Genomic DNA, 25,408 nt, shown 5'->3' on the forward strand with positions numbered 1-25,408 from the left:
AGGAGGAAGTTTGGGTTAGGAAGCTGAGTAGAGGGTACACAGGTGTTTGTTTTAATTATTCTGTATACCTTCTGCATCTCAAATATTTCCTAATTGTTTAAAAATGCATTACACTCAGTATATTTCTTAGAAGAGGAATGATCCCGGCACTCGCGCTGTCCCTCTTCAATCCTGCAGATGTTATCGATAATCACGGCCCTCTTTCTGTCCCACATGGGTCACAGCCTCAGAATCTTCTTCATCACAGCATACTGTGTAGTCACCACAACCCACCAGAGCGGGCATGACAGAGAAGCTGTTCTTGCCATTTCTAATGTGGAGCTTGCATTAACTTTTCATTTCAGTAGTTCAATTAGCCTGACAAAATCCAGCCTTTCATCTTAGAAAATAAAATATTTTAAAGTGTAACCTTCTTAGAGTATTAAGGAAAACCAAAGAGAAAGGAGTTGTCAGTATTTAGATAAATCAGTCTAAGCCGGGGAACTAAACAGTGTGTAATAAGGTGTTTTGTTGGCTTGTTTTGCCTTCCTTCCCTCTTTTGTTCATTCCCTGTTTTCTCCTCAAAATTATATTTAAGTAAGGATGCAGTGTCCAGCGTGGGTGGGGAGGTATCTTCCTCGGTTCAAGTAAACATTCAACTTCCTAAGATGACTACAGGCTGCTCTTGGCCCCACTTGATTCAGAAAGACATAGGACAGAAGCACAGCTTAGCAGCAGGCACCGTCAGGTTCCTCCTTTGCAGTTCTTGCAGTGTCCACACAGGCAGGAAGGGGCAGCGGTAAAGCTCGGGTGCGGGAGGACATGATCCACACTGGGAAGGCGCAGGGGTGGCCCTGGCTGAAGGGCTGAATGTTCCACACAAACCAGGGGCTCCCATAACAACTCCATGGGCGTAGTTTCCAATATCCCCGCAAGAGACCTGCCTTATCCCACGAGTCCTCACAGGAAAGGAACCCTGGCGTTCTCAGGTGTTTACAGTTATCCCAGGCCAAGTGTTATTTGTCAGTCATGAGCCATGTTGTATGGTGATACAGTGGACAAAACACTCATCAGGTTATCAGGGGACCAGACCCAGAAAGTTAGCCAGGGGTTAAATTCTTATTGCAGGAAAAGAAAAAGATTTTGTCAAACCTTCAGACCTATAACCCGTGACACATACCTCTTGTGTTTACTTTTCTGCATCAAACATTTCTTGAGAATCCACTTTCTGCAAGGTGCTGTGGAAAAGTATAAAAATATATTCAGGGAGCTTTTAAACTAGCAGGTGAGATAGACAGGTTTACCATGTGTTATCCTTACTTTTTAAATTGAGGTATAGTTGGCATGTAACATTTTGTTAATTTCAGATGTACAGCATAATGATTTGATACTTGTGTATTTTGTGAAATGCTTACCACAGTAAGTCGAGTTGACATCCGTCCCCATACATAGCTACTTTTTTCTTGTGATGAGGACTTTAGAGAGCTATTCTTTTTTTGAGATTCTCTTAGCAACTTTCAAATATACAGTAAAGTATTATTAACTATAGTCACCATGCAGTATATCCCCATGACTTAATTATAACTAAATGAAAATACACATTTCGATCCTAGAATTTATTGTTGAAAGAGGTGAGTTCTTTGATGCCTCAGTTTACGTCACAGGGCAAAATTGCAAATGAGGAAGCAGCATCAGTTGGAATCCATACCCTTGATCTGGAAATAGTGTAAATCACTGACATCCTCTTATTTTTATAACTATTTTAGAAAATTATAATTCTCTTAATGCTGTGAAGGAGTTAAGAAATGATCAGGATATATACATATTCTTCGTGACACTGTACATATTCACTCTCCTGTTTTAGCAAAAAAACTAGTACCTAAGGAACTTTCTGTGGAAGAACAGAAATCTTAAGTAACAGCCGTAGTTGAAGTTGTAATGAAACAGAAAATGTTTAAGCAGCTTCATATACATTTAAAATTTACCTAGTTGTTTGAAAAATTTAGAACATTCATAAGGGTCCTAGTAATTACAAGAATCTGTATTTATCTAGTTTAAATTGTTTCCCAGGTCCACCTCCTCCAGCAAGTTCTCCGCCATCCTTTCCAGAAGCATTCTGCAGCTGAGAGAGCAGGCTATTCCTCCCCAACTCCTTCCTGGGCCAGAGATCTCAGAGTTAGCTGCTCATCTTAATTTGGGGCAAATCAATTAAGGAATACTTCTGTCATCAAATCCAGGATAGAACAATCTATTTGATAAATTCTTAATGATCACCTATATTTTCTTGACAATACTGCACTCTATAATAATGGTAATGTATTTTTTTTAACCAAATAAACTTGGCCAACTCTCTGGAACATCTTTGTGATCATTTTTGTTTTAATTAATAAATAAATAAACCACCTGAGTTATTCTCAATAACTAAAAAAAAAAATTTATGACAATCTTTTAATGAATTTATAAGTTTTTATCTAATACTAGCAATCTGACACCATGTACCTAGAAATTTGGGTCATATCAAGTAATATAATTTAATTGTACTCCTCAAGCTTTCTTTGTCTATTATGGTAATTTTCAATCATTTACCAAAATAAAGAGAATAGTTTAATGAACCTGATTTGCCATTCAACCAATTTGTTATCAATACATGATCAGTCTTGCTTCATTTATACCCTTACACACTTTCCATTTCTAGTTATTGTTTTCATTGAAGTATAATTTACATATCCCCAAGTATTTTAAAGGAATTCTGACATAGTTTCAATTAATCTATGAATATTTCTGTATCTCCAAACATTACTGACTTGACACATATGTATAATACCTTATCACCTTAAGACACTTTTCTGTCTGTACATAAACTGAATAACAAATAATTCAGTGATCAATCCCTAACAGGCATTGAAAGAAGGGATGTAACTGGTCACTGATCATGATACGTATCTGTTACATAGTGATTTGTGGGTTGAAAAGCTAACAGCAAAGTTTGTGCTCCATATAATTACTTACTAGTTAAAACTAATTACTGGTTAAAATACCATGGCGGCATATACGAACCATGTTGGGGAGTCTAGTGTTATTTAACGACATTGTGCTAACTGGAACTTGTGCAGGCTGAACTCTGCAAAGCAAGGGCTGTCTGGACCATCTGCTGCCTAGTGTCTTCATTTGTATCCTGTAACAAAGGCAGGGATAGACAGAAACAGTGCATTCAGCCTTTCGGTCCACTAAAACTGCATCAATATTTTGACCACAAAATCAGCTAATTCTCTTCTGTAGTTTTTCTAAAATATGTATCATCGAATGCTAAAACTCAAGAAGATTTTAAAGTTTGCACTTTTATATTTCTATATGTTTGAATTGATGCCCATACTGGAGCCCATAATAAACACATCTCTCCCTTTCCCTATCTCAGTCCCCTGGTCCTGCTCTCTGAGCCCTTCCTTTCCATGGCCATTGGTCCCAGTGTTTAGGAAAAATTGCGTGCACCTTACCAGGTTTAATGATTAAATATTTTGGTTTTAAAATCTGAAATTGCTTTTTGTCTTAAATGTCAATTTAGAGATTACTTTTGATTTTGAGGTGTTTTACACTTAAAAAGAAAATAAAACAGAACCATGGAAATAAAACTAAAAAAAATCTAAAAGGATTCACAGCCAATTAGAGAAGAGAGATAAGGGTAACAGGAACTTAGGATAAACTGGTTGTTAAAATTGCGCATTAAGTTTATCTGAGGGAAAACATAACAGATTGAAGAATATGATTGCCTTTTCCTGTCTCTAAATTTTTATAGCAATTTGTAGCATCATAACAACTTATAGCAAATAAAAGTATAATAACAGAGAATCCAAAAACTATCTAAAATGCTTCCCCACCCCACCCCCCAATTACTATGTTATTCAGCCACTAGAAAACCAAAACCAAGTTAGGGTTATGTCCAGGACTTCAACCAAACAATGAAATGAAATCTCAAAGAAACTAAATTCACTCTACGTCTCCTGGTTTTTTCTTTGTCCTCTTTCGACTTCTCTGAAAATTCTGGAGGTTACTGAGACAGAGATGGAACATATTTCGAAGATCAACAAGACTTTAGAAGGCCTAGGATTTGTAAAAGGTCAATTATATATTATAAAACAGGACTGATATTGCACTAGATTTATACTGATATTTCTAGAAATACCATTTTCAGATAAAACATTTTAAACTTTTATTAATTTGATGGTTCAGAACATAATAAAATAAATGAACAAAAACATTATTTTAGTTAACCTGAAAGGGAAAATAAAAATCCATGGAAATGGGAATACACAGAAAAAATACGTACATTGACGCAGATAGTCTGAATTCTGTGCAGGTTAAGGATTACTAATGTACTTGGGCAACAGGGCGAAGTTTACATTTGCATATTCTACTTCAATACTGTATCTAAAATGAACGAGATGTCATGGAAACAAAGTAGCAAAAATACATGTCAGGCTAGCAATGTTACGCCCATCACCAAAAGGTATTTCTAAGCTTCCCTTTAGGACATGTTGCCTCTCTTCTTCTGCAAAGCTTTCATGAGATCCGACATGAAATCTTGCTCCCCGCCTGCCCCGCCCGGCGGTCCTGGGTTTTCCTGCCTCTTCGGCGGAGGCGGCGGCCTTTTGACGACCACCGGGGGCGTCCTCGCGGGTTCGGGGGCGAGGGCGGGTGGGGGTGGCGGCGGTGGCGGCAGCGAGAACCCCAAATCCCCCGCAAACGACGGCGGCGGGGGAGGCACGAAGTCTGGGGGCGCGTCGTTAAAGTCGGGGGGTGGCGGGGGGAGTTCGTCGTCCTCCAGGGGCGGCGGCGGCGGCGGGGGCGGTGGCAGGAGGTCGTCGGGCTGGGCTGGGAAGCTAGCGGCCGCGCTCTTGGCCTTGGGGGGCGTCCCCGGGCTGCCGCCGCCCACGTCCGAGGACCGGCGCACCGGAGGAGGCGGCGGAGGCAGGCTGGACTTGGGAGGGGGCTGGGCCCTGGGCGCTCCGGGGTCGTGGCTGCCGAGGCCGGGCTTCTTGTCCTTTAACAAAGCGACAACAGCGTTATGCTTGTGACCACACGGCCGTGCGGCCAAGACATTTACCTGGACAGGTGAGTCTGCGGATTTAGGAAGCATCTGTCCCTGTCCCCCAACCCCCACCAGGGGTGGCCCCTATCTCTCAGTCCTGAGACTCCAGGTTGTTCCTGAATTAGCCCTTCTGTGCTCTGGGACAGAGAACGACTCCAAATGCCCTTCAACAGGATCATCAATAATATTATTATTTAACGTTATCACCTGGTGCTAATCTTCCTTGTATTCCATAAATGGAAGACTTTGCCCTATTTCACAAGGTTATTTATTATAATACTAATCATGTATCTTCTAGGAACTGCTTGATACAAGGTTGCTAGTGTCTTAGAGCTCTAGTGGTACAGAGTTTAGTTTGGGGTTACCTCAGTCTTTACCCTTGTTGTTTTTTAAGCCGCTAAGTCGTGTCCAGCTCTTCTGGGACCCCCTGGACTGTAGCCTTCCAGGCTCCTCCGTCCATGGGATTTCCCAGGCAAGAATACTGGAGTGGGTTGCCATGCCCTTCTCCCCCTAGGGGATCTTCCCCACCCAGGGATCCAACTGAAGCCTCCTGCTTGTCAGTCGATTCTTTACCACTGTGCCACCAGAGAAGCCCTACTAGGGTTGTAGGCATACACAGATACATTTTTCTTGGTCTGAGTTGAGCTGGTTGTGAAATGCAGTTGTCAGGAGCGGGTGTCTGAAATTATTTTGCTCCTGTACATACATAAGGGCTTCCCAGGTGGCCCTTTTAATGACCTAAATTTTTTTTCAAAAATTATAAGCAGCTCAATAACTATATGACTTGTTTCCACCACTGGCTGATGGGACAAAGTAACAGGGGAGTGTGAGGTGGAAAATTTCTGAAGGTATATTTAGAGTTGGTTTGAGTCACATATGAGAAATATTCAGTGGAACTTGTATAGTCAATTGAGATGTTAGCAACTGGACTAGTAACTATAATTTTTAGCTAAATTTTAGATTTAAATAACTTCGTTGTATCTCCTCTACTGAAAAAAAAAGTTATGGAGACTGTTATACCAATTTGGCTATTATTTTCAAATGTGTATTATTCTCCATTAGCCTGAGGATGTATGTAGAACATTAACAGAAAAATACAAAATGCATATTTTACAGTGGAACCTTATCAGTATTCTTCTAATTTGGTTTGGGGCCCAGTTAGCATTTAATAAAGGGCTTCTGACCATCACACTGCTTTAAGTTATTCAGAAAAAATAATTTAAAATCCCAAGGGTTTAAAATGTAGGTGCCACTTTCAGAGAGGGCTAAAACCACTTGAATTAAACAAACAAAAATCACTTCAGTCAAAATAAGTGTAGCTAAAAAAAAAAAAAAAGTGTAGCTAAACTAAAAATAGTCACCAATCCTCAGAATTAAAAAAGATTCTTACATTTTCCTGAAGCTGTGTTGGTAGCAGTTGGTTTTAATTTTCCCTTCTAGCCTATGTAACTTTAAGATAATATATATATACATATGGAGTAATTATCTAAATGAAATTATAGTGACTTGAATTGTTGGAACTGTATTTTTTCTTTTTTAAAGGAGCAGTTACTTGAACACAGTTTAGAATAGGGGCTTACAAGTGACAGTCTGATAGAAGTAGGTCAGGTACCCCCAGTCTTACCTTGGTTGTTTCAAGGTGTCTCCGGTCTTCTCCGAGAGCAGTATTCATAGACTGTGTTGCCTGGGGGATCTGACCATTGGCTTGGGTGGTGCTTGTTTTAACTCCTAAGAGGCAGAGACAGAGAAGAGTAGATAAGGGTGGAGGGAAAATTAGGAGTATGGAATCAACAGAGACAAACTATTGTACATAAAATAGGTGAGCAACAAGGAGTTACTGTATAACATAGGGAACTCTATTCAGTGTCTCACATTATAGGAACCTATAATGGAAAATAATCTGAATAGAAAACTGAATCCCTTTGCTGTACGCCTGAAACTAACACAATATTGTAAATCAACTATACTTCACTAAAAACAAGAAGAGTCGGTGAGGTATTTTCAACATTCTTGAGAGTTAATCTGAAAAGATAAAGCAGTTTGTCTCCAAAGTGAAAGGATTAACAGGTACACAGGGTTTACAAAAAAATCTGAGTTTCTATAACAATACTTCATAAGGTTCCACAAAACATTCAGGGAAGTGAATGCTTTATCCAAGCCACAGGATCTGGATTAACTTGGGTCCCAAGCAATAGTATGCTCTGCTTTTAAAAACCTTTTGGTAACTGAGGAATAAATCTCGAAAACCTCCCTTCTAAAAGAATTCTTCCTGTGGATGATTTTTTCTGAAATGGATGTATCTGGGTTCGCATCATGCTGTGTACAGAAACAACTTTTGAACATTATCCTCAACAAAAAAATACTTTGGGCACCAAAACAGCAGACAGAGGGGACTGAGCAAAATGTACAAACCTTGAATATACCCTGGAATTATATTTATTTTCCCCAGAAAGTCCTGATATATGCTGCTTTTCCTGTCTTTTTATTTGCCCTTTTGCACAAGTGTGCCTAGCTGAGGTTTCACAGTTCTGAGAGAGTCAGAAGCTGTGTGTTGATCTCTGGGTCCTAAGAGGGCATCCTCGGGGTGGGGTGGGGGGAGGTGGGATAGGGGGATGTGGGGTGGGAGAAGTGGGGTGGGGGGAGGTGGGGTGGGTGGAGGCGGGGTGGGGATGGGACTGTTGCGGGTGGCTGCTCCTCCCACAACTGAACTACCTCCCAGCCCCGGACATGAGGTCTCCCTTTTGAGTGCATCTGAGCTTGCCTTAGCTCTCTGCTCAGGACCAGCTCTTCTGTCAATCATTTATGAAATGACTGTGTGCTTGCTTCTTCAGATATTTTCCCAATATTTTGAAAAGCCCATAAATCTACAGAACAACTCAAAGAAGGTTATTAAGCACTCCAGGAAAAGCGGAAGAAGGGAAAGTTTGATAAGGACTCGGACACTTCTGTTGTCTCCAAGTATCTCTGTACAAATTATTAAATACAACATGAAAAAGCTTCACAGGAGAGAAACCGGATAGCACCTTAGCTAAGTGGTCAGAGTGAATGTTTCCAGCGAAGGGCCACAGACACCATAGGCTTCCGAAGGGGGTACCCCGAAAAGGACACATCAGCTTAGTCCTGCCCCAAACGCATTACTTGAGATGAATTATCAGGAAACATCAGACACATCCAAACTGAGGGACATTCTATAAAATAAATGGCCCTTATTCTTTAAAAAATGTTAATGTCCTGATAGACAAAGAAAGGCTGAGGAAATGTCCCAAATGAAAGAGGAAGAAAGAGATACGATGCCTAAATGCAATTCTGGAGGGAACCCGTGCTAGGAAGGAGCACTGCTGCAATGGCATCACCGAGACACCTGGCAAACTGCAATACAGGCTGTGGTTTACCTAAAAATACTCGCTCAACATGAAAAGTTAAATTCCCAAAATTTGATAACTGCATTGCTGTTAGTAAGAAAATGGCCTTATTTTACTTTTTATTCTTTTAGAAGATACAAAGGGAAGATTTAATGGGCAAAGGGACACGATAGTCAATCTACTTACTCTCAAGAGGCTCCAAAAAAATAATAAGCAGGAACACTCCCAGTATGGTTTAACATCTCAGCACATTTGTTCTCTGTAGGGCTTATTTTTGATAAAACTCTACAGCAGAACCAACATGGGTTAATTTACCGTTTACTAACGGATTTTCCATTACGGGAAAGATCTTCTTTTTTGATCAATGGACATCTCATCTGACTGCTGTGATAGTGTTCTTCAAAAATTGGATTTAAGCATTTCATTTAGGAAAATGGATTGAGCATGTATTGAACATTTAGTATTAAGAGTGTTTATATTACTTCACTTTGAGAGAAACCCTACAAGGTATTAATTTATTGTCATCCCAACCATCTTCAAATTCTAGCCTATTATCTGCCAAGCATTCTGCTTCCTTCTGGAAAAACTACCATTTACCAAGCTGGCTTTAAACTAAACATTCAAAAAGCTAAGATCATGGCACCCGGTCCCATCACTTCATGGCAAATAGATGGGAAAACAATAGAAACAGTGACAGATTTATTTTCTTGGGCTCCAAAATCACTGCAGATAGTGACTGCAGCCATGAAATTAACAGATGCTTGCTCCTTGGAGGAAAAGCTATGACCAACCTAGACAGCAAATTAAAAAGCAGAGACATTACTTTGCCAACAAAGGTCCATCTGGTCGCAGCTATGGATTTTCCAGTAGTCATGTATAGATGTGAGAGTTGGACTATAAAGAAAGCTGAGTGCCAAAGAACTGATGCTTTCAAATTGTGGTGCTGGAGAAGACTCTTGAGTGTCCTTTGGACTGCAAGGAGATCAATCACTCCTTTAGGAAATTAACCCTGAATATTCATCAGAAGGACTGATGCTGAAGTTGAAGCTCCAATACTTTGGCCACCTGATGTGAAGAGCAGACTCACTGGAAAAGACCCTGAGGCTGGGAAAGATTGAAGGAAGGAGGAGAAGGGGATGACAGAGGACGAGATGATTATATAGCATCATCGATTCAATGGACATAAATTTGAGCAAACTGTGGGAAATAGTGAAGGACAGGTAAGCTTGGCATGCTGTAGTCCATGGGGTTGCAAAGAGTCAGACACAACTTGACAACAATGAGCTTTTCTTGCGTGTTTCCTGCAGGAATAATTGGGCAGATGGTGATGTTATTTGTGGAAACAGAACAATCATGGGGGAGTAAGTCAGGAGAGGAAGAGGATGGGCTCGGTTTTACAGATGTTGAGTTTGTGGTCTAGGGTGCATTCAGATGAAGCCACTGAGCAGACAGTTGGATACACGGGTTTGAAGGTCAACAGAGAAGCCTTGATTGGATTTATGCAGTTATAGGTGATGAGCCTGTAGACAGTGCTGGGGGTGGATCAGATCACTTAGGGAGATAGTATGAGAGTAGGGTTAGGATTGACTCGGCCTTGGGTAATTTAAGTTGGGGTAGAAGAAGAATTATTAGAGCAGGTTGAAAAAGAGTGGCTAGAGAAGTTAAGGTTGGGTGTAGGTGGAGTGTGTGATACCCCAGAAAAGGGGTTGGCTCCAGGAGTGGTCAGTTGTGCTGGGGTTGTTGAAAGGTCAACTAGAAAGAAGGGTTTATGGGACATCCTTGGTAGTCCAGTGGTTAAGACTCTACACTGCCAATGCAGGGGACTGGGGTTTGATCCCTGGTCGGGGAACTGAGATCCCCATGCTGTGGGGTATAGCTGGAAAGTTTAAATTAAAAAAAAAAAGAGAGAAGTCTATAGTAGTTTGATTTCGCAAGAGCATTTTCCATGATGTGCTAGAGGCAGGAACCTGACTGAAATGGTTATGAAGAGTGAAGAGACATTGCTGTTTACACACTAAGTCGTGTCTGACTCTTTTGCGACCCCATGGACTGTAGCCTGCCAGCCTCCTCTGTCCAGAGGATTTCCCTGGCAAGAATACTGGAGTGGGTTGCCATTTCCTTCTCTACGGGATCTTCCCAGGCCAGTGATTGAACCCAGGTCTCCTGCATTGGCAGGCAGATTCTTTACCACTGAGCCACCTGGGAAGCCCTGGGGAGTGAACAGGAAGTAGAATAACAGAGACAGCAAATACAGTCCACCCTTTAGAATAGTCTGCTTGTCAGATGGAGCAGTAAGAGGGGGATTTGGAGTCATAAGAGGGTTTTAAATTTGTTTCTTTGAAGAAGGGAGCAGTGTTGATGAGAAGGACACAGGAGAGCAGGAGAGAAAGTGGAAGAAAATGGTGTAGTAATACATCCAGGTCTGGTCTTTGTCCTGGGATCCTGGCATAGAACTGCATATTTTCCAAGCTAGATACTAGCTTCTCACAGCTTCAGTTTTCTCAGCTGTGAAGTGAATGATAATAATGTATACCTTGCTATAAGGACCAAAAATTATATATATGTGTGTGTGTGTGTGTGTGTATACATATGTATGTATATATATAGATCTATTTGTGTGTATATGTATATGCAAATTTGTATATATATAAACAGCAGTAACATAGTACCCACTCCATCTCTCAGTGTCTTAAAATACAAACTAGTAGCTGTCACATTCAGATGTGACATCCAGAATTGGGTACAAGGACTTAGGTGTGATGTTACTGAGGCAAAACACCAAGGAATGCTCTCACCCTTGGTGTGGGCAGTCTGCTGGGCATTAATGGAGCCTTGGACAATCATCACACTTATACTCTGAGGAGACACAGCTTCCTACAAGCTCACCCTAAGCTGGTGACCACCATCTTCTCCATAAGCACATCATGAATAAAAGGGTCAGAGCTTTGCTAAAAGTCACTTATAAAGAGATACAAGCATGTGGGGGGTAGGTATTGGGGGATCTTACATTTGACCATCAGGACGGAAGAGTATTCAGTACAGCGTCTACAGAGTCCTGTTTCTATGAAATACATTAGGTAAGTTTGAGAACAAGCTCTGAGCTTGGAACAGGTGTCAGAATCTCCCCCCTGCATGGTACCTGTGGGAGGCGGGGCTGGTGGCACTGCGTTGACTGTGCCCAGGTTTGTCCACCGAGAGGCAAGCCCTGCCCTGGCCATGGCCCGCTGATAGTTATCGTAGAGCGTCTTCCCATACTAGAGAGAGAACACAAAAGAAGCAACAGAGCAATCCATTTATCCCAAATTCTGCACTCCACTGCAATCCACAAATTCAGGGAAAAGAGAACCTCATGACTATTCTTTTTACTCCTTTTCTGACATACTTTTAGAAGTATTTCCATTAAAAAAAAATCCACAAACCATGTTTTCATATGTGAAATAATATTCCAGATTAGCAAAATCAGGTAATATTTGTACCTCCCCATGAGAAGGGAGCTTTAGCTATGCAATGTGATGACATATGTCTCTATGTAATTTTGCCATAGCTTGTATCTCATGTTTCTTAATTACGCATAACACTTGCAAAGCTATCCATAAACTCAATATCTGCAATGGCTCATATGAAAATAAATCCCTGCTTCTCAGGTCATGGGAGAGGTCCATGTGTCAACCACTCCCACTTAACTCAATAAAAAACCAATGGGCAAATAAACAAGGTGATAGTTGTGGCATTGATCCATTAATGGCATTGACTTAGTGAGAATGGATCAGGTGTTGGGACTTTCCCCGTGGTCCAGACTCTGAGCTCCCAATTCAGGGGGCCTGGGTTTGATCCCCGGTCAGGGAACTAGATCCCACAGGCCACAACTGAGATCTTCTGCAGCCAAATAAATTAATTAAAAAAAGAAAAGAATGAATCAGCTGTTTCCAAGTAGCACAAAGATTGGACCCATGTCAGGATGCTAGCTGGCAGATTCAAGGTGGGGTGAGTCCACCCATTCCCTCACCTTGGCGATCCTGATTCCCGTGACCCACTGGCTTAGCGCTCTGGCGTCATCACAGCACAGATACTTGATATACTGGGACTCCTTCTGAATCTGGGGATGCTGGAAAAAAGTCATTCCAAAGACCATTTGTAAACTCTTCACAAATTAACACCTTTCAAAAAAATGTTTAGAAAATTCTCACACTGTCTGAAATTTCCTGAGATGGTGGCGAAAATCACTGGTAGCAATTTTAGAATTAGGAATAGGGGTACTTTTTTATAGAGGCTAAATTTGGAAAGAATTGACATGATTTATCACAAGCACTTTTTACTATATTATCAATAGTCATCTCCATTCCTGCTTTTCGAACATCTGGAAACCACGTCTATTATGTTTCTAGCCCTACAAGAAATCCAAATCACTTCTCCATTTATCTGATAAGGGAATTTACCTGATGTAATTCTCATGTCAAGGAATTAATGCTTTTGTGATTCTCATGCAGGCCTAGGGTTATTTCTGCTATGAGGAATTCAGGGTTTTGCCCTGTATTCTGTCATCTCTTACCCACATGCATAGCCCAGAGGAGTATTTCTGTCTAATTTTAAGTGGCGGTGAGCTGGGTGCTGCACTAGGGGGTCACCTGGGCCTTCCAGGAGCTCCTGGTCAAAGAGAACAGTGATGGGCAGGTGCGAAGGGGACGGAGTGTTACAGGTCCAAGGTCATATAGAACATCCCTGTCTTTCAGCACCAGAAACACGGCTTCCTAACTTCCAACCAAACTTTCCAACTGAACCAGAACAGAACTTTCTGGTCTGGTCCTTGTGTAAGACGGGCAAAACATGGGTGACCCCTGCAATCTGGGTTTATAATTGTTCTTAGAAAACAGCTTTTTTTTTTTTTTTTCCTGGAGGAATTAAAAATTTTGATTTTTGTTACCTTGGGCTTGGTATATTAAAATTTCTTTTCTTTTTTTTTTTGTGCATGCCATGTGATGGGAAAGCCGGGTTCCCAGGAGCAGACTGTAAATCATATTGTGTTTGGAGTGAAAGGCAGGAAGCAACTGTCTGGGCAGAGGGATCCATTTGAACAGCCCAATCAACAATTTCTTAAGTATGTTCATCCAGAGTAAAATGTGGTTCTTCCTTTAAACACAGTGGCTGCTGAGCACAAAACACAGGCAAGAACACTTGACCATGAGTTCTAACCACAGCTCCTCCTGTGATGAAGAGGTTGATGTCCAGACTTTGGCTCATTCTCCCCAACATTAATGGGGTGCATCTCACCAACTTCCTCATATCACAAGTGTACCAGGACTGGACACAGGAGAATTAAACATTGGATGATCTTGAAGATGACCTCAAAGATCACTCGTGAGCCTCGGATTTTATGATTCTAAGATGAGCTGCCTGGTGGGCACAAGGTTCCTTTCTGGCTCGCCCATCGAGGCAGGAACCCTACAGGCTCCCGGGACGTCACTCGGCAAGTCCCTAAGCTTAGTCTGCTGTCATGGCTTGGGACCTTGCCAAGGCGTTTACTCCCTTGAGCTTTTAGCTGGAAAAATGTTTGCAAAGAAGTTTAAGGAAAAATGCTAGCTCCGTGCCACTGGCCAGCCTTTTCTGCCGTTGGTTTGGTTGCTGCTGACCACAGAAAGGGAGAAGCTCCCAGAGACATGCCGCGCAGCACACAAAGGTCAGGGCAACTGCAGACCCTTGTCCAAAGGGATCTTAGAGATCCTCGAAACAGTGGCAGACCAGAGAGGTGAAGCTATTTATCCAAGGTCACACTGAGTGGCAGAACCCTGATGAGAAGCGAGGGCTCGTGCATTCGGTAGATACCTCTGAGTGGTTAGCTAGAGATGAGGAAAAGTGACTCACACCATCCTAAAGAAGTGGTGGCTGGGGTGTTGCTGAGGGAGACGTATGTAAACAAATGTATGATCACTTGATGGCATGGTAAAGTCTGCAGCAAAAGTTGGAAAACAGAGAAAGGTTCTTTGGAAGAGGTGACAGCTGTGGAAGGAAGAGGCAGATAAGAACCTGGAAGCTTGGTGGACGTGCAAATTCCTGGGCCAGATCCCAGACCCACAGCATCAGAAGCTCTGGGGGCCCAACCACCTGTCTTAACAGCTCTCCTGGCGAGTCCCATGTACTCTCAAGTTTGAGAAATGCCGGTCAACAGACATGTTTAACTGTACTAGAGTGCAGTAAGAATGACTCCAATTCTTGCTCACTGGTTATGCCTGTCAACATTGCACTAATGGTCTTACGGGCATAGATGGTTTAATCTGCACGGGAAGGGTTATTTCAACTTCATAGCAGAGGGCAGTGAAGCTTAGCGAGTCTTGACACTGTGCCATGAGACAGAGCCAGGACTCAAACTCCCATCTTCCCGGCAGCACCCTCCATGGACGGTCATAATCCATGGGTTCATCCTGAGTAAGAAGCTCCCGGGTTGAACTTCTCAGCCTGTGCATGTCTGTGGACTCACATGCTCTCTTAACACGCTACTCTAATCCTGAGCCCTTTCTGCAGTGTATGTGCATTCTCTTTGAATTCTATCAATCTGCTCACCCTCATGAAATATTTGCATATCAAGAGTGTTCCACCCTCCAGCGTGGACACAAAGGGAAATAAGTGACCAAAATGTTTGTAAAAAAATTAAGTTCTCCAAAGGATGACTGACCCTTTTACTCAGCAAATGAATAAAAATTCCTAGCATTGGGGGAAGGAACTGAGAAGTGTGCCTAAGTGCAAAACAAGCAGGGTGACTGCCCATAAGGAACCTGGCTTGAGTACAGAATCGGTCATCATTTTGAGAAAAGGGAAATGCATGTTCCTGTTGGGTTGTTTGTTTGTTCTGATTCCTGTTTGTTCTCTGATCGTCAGGCCTGCATTTTTCTCCACCTCAGAGCCCTCGTCCCTGTCCGTGGGAGGTCCTCCCCTGGGTCTCAGCATCGCCATTCTTGGTACAGCCCAGGGTGACCTGCGTCCCAGGCCAGATAGTTCAACCCATGATCCTGGGACCTAGTCTCAAGCTTGTGAGTCAGCACTAGGAACCTGGAGACCTCTAGGTCTGAGGTCTCTGCTTTCTCTTGCTGAACATCTCTGCTCCAGTCACTGGCCATGGGTTTATGGGCCCTTACCCGCTTCTGACAACTTTTATTATATTTGTCTGCTCTGAAGCGCATTTCATCACCAGCAGAGAAGCCCCGACTGTTGACGCTTAGAGCCAGAAGACATTTTTATGCCGTGCAGGCATCGGGATGCCTGTGTGCAAAGGAGGGCCTCTGTGTTTCTAAGTTCTGAGTCTCAGGATTGCAAACGAGGGCAGAGAGCAACATCATGAAGACACAGTTCAAGAGTGGCTGGGGCTGGGGTTAGGGGAGGCAGAGAAGAGATTTTGTGTGCCGGCAAACAGCATCTGAGAGAACAGCCTCCCCACCCCACCCTCCCCCTCCTTGGCTTCTTATCCTGGTCCAGCTACTTCCTGGCTGAGAGTCTCTGTGCCCAGATTCCACATCTACAAACTTCAGAGAAGGCTTGCCCGGTGGCTCAGTGGTGAAGAATCCACCTGCCGTTGCAGGAGACACAGGTTCGATCCCTGGTCCGGGAAGATCCCACATGCCATGGAGCAACTAAGCCTGTGCGCCAGAACTACGGAGCCCGTGCTCTAGAACCTGGGAGCCGCAGCAAGAGAAGTCACCACAAGAAGAAGCCCACGCGCCTCAACGAGAGAGCAGCTTTCGCTCTCTGCAACTAGAGAGATCCTGTGCACAGCAACGAAGACCCAGCAGAGCCAAAAACAAAGAGAGCAAGCAAACGAGGGAGGACTGTGGCTCGTACCGTAGCAGGCTGATGAAGGATTAAATGAATCAATCTATTAACTGACGTATGAAAAGTGCTTAACTCACTGCATTGCAGATGCAATATATAATGTGTCTGCCATTGTTCTCATGGCCCTTTCTATGCCAGTATTTTATTACTATAAATGGCGTATAAACTTTAAAAATGGTGAATCACTATACTGTACACCTGTAATTTATATAACATTGCACAGCAATGTTTATAATTGAATAAAAAATAATAAAGTATATTTGCAGGAAGTTCTGCACACAGCCTTGCACCCGAGCTGAATGGAATGAGATAACCTGGGTTCTTCTGGTGTGAACTTGTGAAGGGGAATTTGTGGTGCTGGAGGCAATGTCAGGGCCAGAAGGGCTCCATAAATTCCTCGAGTCCATTTCTAGGAATCAGTTGTTATATTTGGCAGAGAAAAGTTACTTCTGCCCAACCTTCCAAAATCTGGTGCTAAGGTCAACCTTACCAGACACCTGATAATATATACTCTCTTTTGATAATGTGCACTTTAAAAAGTTTCAAGACCCACTAATACTATTTTTGAAAAAGATTTTTTTTCTATTTTCTGTATTTTTCTAGGAAGTCTTGTCAACTTCCTAATTTCTCAAAATATCTTACAATGGAATAAGGAAGGACCTGGTAAAGAACTGAACAATCATTTTGTCAATAAAATCTGTCCAAAATGTAGAGCTTTTATTCTCATAAAGTGATGAATAAATCCAGACAGGCTAACTTGAAAGTTTTAGACCCAGTAACAGACTTTGGGGGAAATGATCTGAATTGGGTAGAAATGTTTTCTCCTCTCCTATTTTGCTTTACAATAAAAAGCTTATTATGTTATGCTTGTAGTTAACTATTTAACACTGAACATTTCTTTTCTTTTTTTTTGATTTTTATTTATTTTTGATTTTCTTTTTTTTTCATTTATTTTTATTAGTTGGAGGCTAATTACTTTACAATATTGTAGTGGTTTTTGCCATACATTGACATGAATCAGCCATGGATTTACATGTGTTCCCCATCCTGAACCCCTCTCCCTGAACATTTCTTTTCTTAAAAGGAAATAACTAATTCAAACTGCTTACAGATCTAAGGTAGGGACTTAAAACCTACCTTTAAAACAAAGCAGTAGTCAGTGGGTGCTTTGTATTTCATTTTACACTGAATCCCATAGTAAATGTTGACATTTTCAAACTGTATAAAACAGGCCAGATCTCGAGATGTCTGAAAGAGAAGGAAAAAATAACCTCAACCTAGCTGACAGGTAATATTTTCCCAAGGTTGTTCACGGCACAATGAAGGGTTACATTTTAGTAGGAAAATACAGAATTTCAAGTGTTACTTAACCATTTACCATGTAGTCTTCTAAAAGCCAGGCCTACATTTTAAGTGAAAGGGCACATCTAAGGCAAAACAGCATGCCACAGGTGGAGCAGAAGATCACAGTGCTGTCCTAGCTCCTGCACACGGACCCCTAGAGATGACCGGCTCACCTCGAGACATCGTTACTATATTGATGTGGTCCAGACAAGGTGACTGAGCACCTTGTCAGATGTTTTATTTTGGCTTTAGCCATTCTAAGTCACTGATGGATTTCATGACTGAGCATTTAGGAGAAAAATCCCTCGTGGATGAACAATGAGTGGTATCTGATGCTCAGAAAATCAGCACACACCTCATGCACCTCTTCTTGAGATTCCTTTCATGCCATCTCTTTAGGGCTGGCAGTGTTGCTATGGAAACAGAATCCTCTCCTTGCGTATAATATACATTGTGAAGACTTCTAATCTACATATTTGGTGACACATCAACTACAAATTTGTTCTATTACTTTTTGCCCCTCTCACATTCTGTTTTTTAAAGAATACAAAATAAAGGGCAGAATTACTACATCTCAATGCACAATTATTCCTTTATATATGGTAGTACATGTTTTTCTTGTGAAATCCTTTTTTCTGGATTTTTAAAGTTATAGTCTTTTTAATTAGAAAAATAATTCATCATAATTTAAAAATAATTATATATTTATATTTAAATATAAATTAAATATAAATATATATTTAAAAGAAAAATGAAAATCTTCCTTCATTCTTCTTTTCTCCTTTCATTTCTTTTCTCCAGAGAAGAGATTCTTCCAAATGTTTTTGGGGATATATTTATATGCCTATGTATGTGTAGACATATTCACATGTAAAATTTTAAAAATATAAATGAGATTTTACTCTTAATATTTTGTCATTAATTTATTCTTTTTCTTAACATTATATCTTGGGGTCTTTCTATGTCAGGATGTATGAAAGGCTATATCACATTATATAGCTAGATAACATTACACTGTACAGATGTAATTATTTCTTTAACCATCCTACTATAGATAACTAGAGGTTATTTTAATATCTTGCTATTACAAAAAATACTCTGTGGGGTAGATTGCTAAACATGAAGCCGGCCTTTGAAGGGGTATTCCCTTTTACATTTGCCTAGATCTTGCTAAACTGTCCCCCAATTTGGCTATACCCAGATGTATGATTCCAGATAAAAGATGTCATACTTTTATGCCTACAGAACAATAGAGTAAAAAGGAAGGGAAAAAAGTCCTCTGAAATCAATATGTAAAAAAGTGAATGAATCTTTAGAGAAATGCTTTGGCCATAATTTCTGAGACCTGACTTTTAAAGTAGATAGATTTCTTCACCTTTAAAAGAAAGCAACTGAGAGATTCAGAAGGATTTCTGTAATTCTGTCCTAAAAGTATATTTATTTGAATAAACCCTGTCATCACATGAATCTCACAGCAAAAGGTAGAGTACTGACATTTCCACCTGAGGATTTCTTTAGTTTTTCCCTGGTAGCTCAGCTGGTAAAGTATGCACCTTCAATGCAGGAGACCCCAGTTCAATTCCTGGGTTGGGAAGATCCGCTGGAGAAGGGATAGGCTACCCACTCCACTGTTCTTGGGCTTCCCTTGTGGCTCAGCTGGAAAACAATCTGCCTGCAACGCAGGAGACCTGGGTTTGATCCCTGGGTTGGGAAGATCCCCTGGAGAAGGGAAAGGCTACCCATTCCAGTATTGGGAAAGGCTACCCACTGCAGTATTCTGGCCTAGAGAATTCCATGGATGGTGTAAGTCCATGGGGTTGCAAAGAGTTGGACACGACTGAGTGACTCGCACTTTCATGAAATGCCGTTTTTATAAGCATATTTTTTTTTCTTTCTGACCTTAGTCTTTCCTTTGGGGACATAATAAATTCCAGAAGCTCGTAAAAGAAAATAGCGCCTTTTCCAGGATTTCTTCCCATCTTCTTTCAAATAAAGAGCTCCCTCGAGTTCTGGCACAATGACGGATGTTCCGCAGAAACTCTCCTGAAATTGAGATTCCAATGATATAAAACCCATCAGAGATAAAACATATATTTTGTTCACATTGAAATAAACTGTGGCAAGCTAGCCTGCAAGCTAAAAATCATTTTGTCTAGAGCTCTAATTGAATGCATATATTGACACTGCGTACTATTTGCCAAAAGACAGGAAGAACATGTTGACTGAATTTCAGCTCCAGAGTTCGACTTCCAGGCTTCTTGACCACTTAGCTCTGTGATTCTGAGCAAGTGATTCAACCTCAGTGCCTTTACCTGCAAAATAAGAATGCTGATAGCCCCAACTTCATAAGGAAGGTAGTGAGAGCAATCTTGGTACGTATTGTAGAAGTATTACATAAAATCTATTTCTGTTACTGTAGGTTGATAAATATATAATTTATTCCTTTACCTGTAAGTGGAAAAGTTATGATTTCACTGCTAGTAAATAGAAAAATTCTATCATTAATTCTGGACATAAAATATGTATAAATCAGTATTTTATTTTTGGTATACTTTTAAATTGAGATACAGTTGACATAGAATATTGCATTAGATTTAGGTATACGACCTAATAATTTGATGCATGTATATATTGCAAAATGATCACCATTATAAGTGTAGTTAACATCTATCACCCCACACAGTTATACATTTTTTTCCTCATGATGAGCATCAGTGAACTGGCTCCAGGGGGGAATGTGGGCCCAGGTGTCACCAGGTCTTCTGACTTTTCAAGAGAAGCCGAAAATCTCCTAATTCAAAAGGTCATCATGCTGTTGCGACAACAACAATCTGGGGCTCCCATGCCCATTTGTGACCTGTGACCTGGCAGGCATCTGCATTATAGGTGGGGACCAAAGCCTCAATTTTTAGCAAAGTTGCAAGGTGAAAGTCATTCAGAAGTTTCAAAAAAATCAACCATCAAACGAACTTCAGCAATACAGCCTTGAGTGATAATCAGACATGTGTACCATACTTTACACATGGTGCTTCCACTCTTTTCCTAAATCTTTGTAATAATGCAATACGATACAGGAAACCAAGGTTCTGGGACTTACCCAATAACACATGAACCTCAGCAGGCAGAACCAAACTTGGATCAGATTCCCAACTGCCATCTCACACTTTCTACCACACCCACCTGCCGGAGGGGCATCGGAGAATTCACTGCAAAGAAGTCACGCCTGACTTCTGTTAAGAGCATGTAAGCAATGAAATCTATGGAATGTTAGAGATGAGTTTCATATGGATTGTTGTCTTTTAGTCAAGAATTACCAATCCAACTTCATGAAGAGTAAACTATGTTGTCCAAAACAATACTTTTGAACAACCAACTCCAAGAACCAGTTTAATGATCTAAATAGCTATAATTTAGTAATGATTTGATCTTAAACCCCAAGCTAAAATTTCAGTGTCTCTCTGAATTGCCCATTATTCTGAGAAGCAAATAGTTTAAAAAGATACAGCTAATATTCCTCTCTTTTCTACTACTCTGCAAAATTAATCTTACCTCAAGCAAGGATTCCTTGTTCTTCGCATTCATTTTCTCATTTGTTTCTTTGTTTTCTTTTTTTCCTTTGTTATCCAGGTAAAAATTCTAAATAAAACAGTAAAAGATAGGATCAGTAAGGGTTCGTCACCATGGTAGGCCCTGCACAGAACCTGTGGTCTTGCCAGAGAGGGACACATACCTGGAGGAGGTAAACTGAGGACCACAGCGTATGGTCTCTGTCAACCAAGTGCTTACCGAGGGGCTTACCCAGCGCTGAGCACTGCCCCATGGGCCAGAAGTGACACCTGCCCTTCCCCGCACAGTTAAAATCAATGAGGAAGCAACCACAAGAGGGAAAACACCAGCAAAGGATACAACTGCCATTTAATTTAACCATGGTCTAGAATTCCGTGTCAAATGGGGGAGGCCTGGAGACCCCAGGGCCCTTGGAAAAGCCCAGAACTGGAGGACAGTGGAGCATCCCAGATCCCAGGCCTTTCGTGACCATGTAGGGTCCCTGAGGACTAGAGATTCTGGCTTCTCCAGAGAAGCGTGAAATCTGGACTTTTATCAGTGTGGGCAACCAATTTTAATTTTCTAAAACTACATGAGTCAGTCACAACACAGAGTTCGCTACTTGGCAACTTCCAGGGACAAAGAGAAGCAGAAAGGACATTTCTGGAAAGAGAACCAGCTTAGCAAAGGCAAGGAAGACCACCATTTAGAAGCACTCACGATTTGGAGGGAGCACATACTACATGGCAGATCCTCAGCCAGGTACTTTGCAAACATCACCTCCAATCCTAATGACAAAGCTTCGAGGTGACAGTCCCCTCCACTTTACAGGTTAGGAGACTGAAGCTCAGCCAGGTTAAACAGCTAGGGCACTGCAGTGTGAATGAACACCAAAGCTAAGTGTGTCTGACGTGTGGGCTCTTACCACTACACCCACTACCCCTGAAACTGGAGGTCAGTGCAGTTCAAGGGCAGAGAGACTAAACCTACTCTGATTCCAGCAGCCCCTGACTCACGGAGGAGCCAGGGTCCTCGCCTTCCCCATGATTATCCTTTTGGAACATCTGCTTGTAGACTATGTCAGGCAGAAGCACCACCATAGTTGAAGCATTTAACGACTTACAGGTGGAAACAAGGTTTATAAAACAATGCCTGGAAAAAAATGTATTAAAACTACAATATATAACCCTGGAGGGTAGTGACTAAGTTAAGGAGCCTCCTGAGTCTAGACGCAAATGTTTATTTACATGATGGGAGTGTTTCCCCAAGTGTGACCCCCAGAACACCCTAAATCTCTTAAATGCATGTTCCCAGGGCCCCCAACCTACTGAAGTGGAATCTCAGGGGACCTGAGAATCTGCATTCCAGCACACTTCCTGGATGATTTCTACTTACACTGAAGTTTGAGAATAAAGAGGAAGCAAACTGCAAAGCAAACTTTGTAAAATTAGGAGATCTCCTAGAAATAGAATGCGTCACGATGACAAATTGTTAACTTAAATAGAGGAAATAAGTCAGGTACAACTCCTTCCATAAATACTGAATTACTTTTCTATTGTTGTTCAGTCACACAGTCATGTCCGACTCTTTGTGACCCCATGAATTGCAGCACACCAGGCTTCCCTGCCCTTCACTATCTCCCCAAGTTTGCTCAAACTCATGTCCATCAAGTCGGTGATGCCATCCAACCATCTCATCCTCTGTCGTCCCCTTCTCCTCCTGCCCTCAGTCTTTCCCAGCATCAGGATCTTTTCCAGTGAGTCAGCTCTTCTCGTCAGGTGGCCAGAGTACTGGAGCTTCAGCTTCAGCATCAGTCCTTCCAGTGAATATTCAAGGTTGATATCCTTGAATTATCTTTTAATGCATTTTTAAAGACAAACTTTTATGTATTATTTGAAAGGACAGCATATTGTGAATTAGTGTGGTTATTCTATAGGGTTTGGAGATTATTCTAATTTTATGTATTTGGCTTGCAGACTGTGACTAATATAATATGGAACGTATACCACCTGCCTGAACTCTATACTAAGGCCTTACAGGTACACTTTTCATTTCACCCTCACAGCAACCCCACAATGTAGGTGTGGTTGCTATTTCACAGATAAGGAAACAGGTTAAGTGACTGCCCAAGAACAATTAGGGTCAGAGCTTTGAATTTCTCATAATCTCTCAGTATTAAACTGCTCTAAACACCACAGGAAAGAACCCAGTATGATTGTGTGGATGGACTTAATATCACTGAACTGCACACTAAAAAGTGAATAAAATGCTAAATTCTATGTTATGTTTATTTTACCAAAATTTTAAAAAATGTGATAACTTAGTCCTGACAATGAATACACAGTGTGCTGCTAGCAAGCACACGTGCTTTAGGGCCCTGGGAAAATGTGATAGTGTCTGTGTTGAAAGAAGGGAGAGGAACATGAAGATTGCAGAGCGTGTGCGGATCATCATCATTTGAGAAAAGGAGGGCATGTGTCGCCCTCTGCAGGACAGACAGGGCAAGAGCCTTTCTAAACTATGAAGGGTCTCATTTTATGAGGGTATTGTGAAGCCATTATCTTTTCAGAGACCCCTCTCACTTTTTCAGCTTCTGAATACCCCTTTCCCCTTCCAGGTGGTAGTACTATACTGTGCTTTTGCTTTAATGAAATTCCAAGCTGGAGATCATGCAGGGCAATCCTTAGAGGGACTGATTGCTCTTGGGTGAGAATTTGGAGGGCTCTGTAGCAAGCGGCAGAATTTAACAGTTCATCCATTATCTGGTAGGGACAATCTGAGCTGAAAAATAAAGGAACTTTAAAATGGGAAATGAGACTTTCAGCTGCAGTCCACCCCTCTTTCTCACAGCTTCTGAAAATGCAAACTTTGAGAGCAGCAGGGTAGGAAAGAAACAGCAAATCCATTTTTTAAAATCACCTTGTTGGGATAATGAATAAATCAAGCAAACACTTATCAGTCCATGAATAAATATTTCTGAGTACCCTTCACATGTAAAATATCACTGTTTTAAGAATCATTTTATCACACTGAGAAGATAAATGTAAGTAGATGGCTATATATCTATAGATGGGGGAACCGTATAAGACTGCACAAATTAAAAATGAGCCAAGTTCTGTAGGTTGGCAGGGAGGAAGAAATTACAGTGGGGTGAGATGATCAAGGAAGACTTCACAAAGCAGGTCAAAGTTGTAACTGTGCCTTGAAAGGTGTTCATATTCAGACAGAGGAAAATAAATAAAGAGAGCAGCAGGGCAGGAGGAACAGCATGGACAAAGGCCCAGAGGTGGTTAAAAACTGGGGCTCTTTGAAGCAAACTAAACATCCATTGACAGATGAACAGATAAAGAAGGTGTGGAACATAAATACAATGGAATACCACTCAGCCATAAAAAGAATGAGATAATGCCATTTGCAGCAACATGAATGGACCTAGAGATCATCATATTAAGTCAGACGAGAAAGAACTATCATATGGTATCACTTATATGTGGAATCTAAAATAATGATACAAATGAACTTATCTACAAAACAGAAATATTAATAGATTCACGGACACAGAAAACCAACTTATGGCTACCAAGGGGATAGTGGGGGCGAGGGGAAAGAGAAAGCAGGAGCCTGGGATTAACATACACACTCTACTATATATAAAAGAAAAACAACAAGGACCTACTGTATAGCTCAGGGAGCTCTACTCAATATCTTGTATTAAACTGTAATGGCAAATGATCTGAAAAAGAATATATACGTGTGTGTGTGTGTGTATGACCAAATCACTTTCCTGTACACTTGAATCTAACACAAAAGTTATAAACCAACATACTTCAATTAAAAAAATTACTGGGTATCTCTGGGGCCCTGGTGAACAAGCAGCTGATGCAACCCAGACCATCACCCCAAGTCCTCTCTTCCGTCCTGTGTCAGAATTCACCGATGCGTCAGCTACTGACTGTGCAGTGCCCGCCCGCCGGGATGGCTGGAGTGCATGTCCTTGCCACCTTATGCTCGGTTTGGCCACACGACTTGCTTGGGCCAGCAGAATGTGGGTGGGAGAACAGAATGTGGGTCCATGGGAGCAGAGGGCCTGAGAGGTGGCATGGTGTTTTTCCACGGTCTCTCCGGCACGCTTGCCCTTCACCAGGAGGACAGTTTCACAGGTGGCTGCTGGTCTGAGGACAGTTAGAGGCACGTGGCACTCCCTTGCTCTGACTCACACTGTGGAGCCGGGGACAGAGGACCTGATGACCTGCCGGCCCGAGGAGAGAGGAAA

The 25,408-nt window shown here is 41.6% G+C and overlaps 2 protein-coding genes across 2 annotated transcripts in view; one reads left to right on the forward strand and one right to left on the reverse strand.

Annotated features, from left to right (window-relative positions):
• The window catches only part of LOC122681479 (protein adenylyltransferase SelO-like), a 33,046-nt gene extending 30,388 nt beyond the window's left edge, over positions 1-2,658 (forward strand). Inside the window, 1 exon segment of the mRNA XM_043883628.1 lies at positions 2,050-2,658. Within this exon segment, the coding sequence (XP_043739563.1) occupies positions 2,050-2,172 (123 nt within the window). The 3' untranslated portion in view covers positions 2,173-2,658.
• Positions 2,659-4,171: 1,513 nt separating this feature from the next.
• LOC122681476 (amyloid beta precursor protein binding family B member 1 interacting protein) overlaps positions 4,172-25,408 on the reverse strand; it is a 73,681-nt gene continuing 52,444 nt past the window's right edge. The window contains exons 8-14 of the mRNA XM_043883616.1: positions 21,139-21,225; positions 19,489-19,632; positions 17,383-17,493; positions 12,434-12,532; positions 11,567-11,681; positions 6,690-6,793; positions 4,172-5,017 (exon numbers count right to left, since the gene is read on the reverse strand). Coding sequence (XP_043739551.1) covers positions 4,502-5,017; positions 6,690-6,793; positions 11,567-11,681; positions 12,434-12,532; positions 17,383-17,493; positions 19,489-19,632; positions 21,139-21,225 — 1,176 coding nt within the window. The 3' untranslated portion in view covers positions 4,172-4,501. The remainder of the gene's footprint in view (positions 5,018-6,689; positions 6,794-11,566; positions 11,682-12,433; positions 12,533-17,382; positions 17,494-19,488; positions 19,633-21,138; positions 21,226-25,408) is intronic.

This window comes from Cervus elaphus, chromosome 23, assembly GCF_910594005.1.
Source record: "Cervus elaphus chromosome 23, mCerEla1.1, whole genome shotgun sequence".
NCBI lineage: Eukaryota > Metazoa > Chordata > Mammalia > Artiodactyla > Cervidae > Cervus > Cervus elaphus.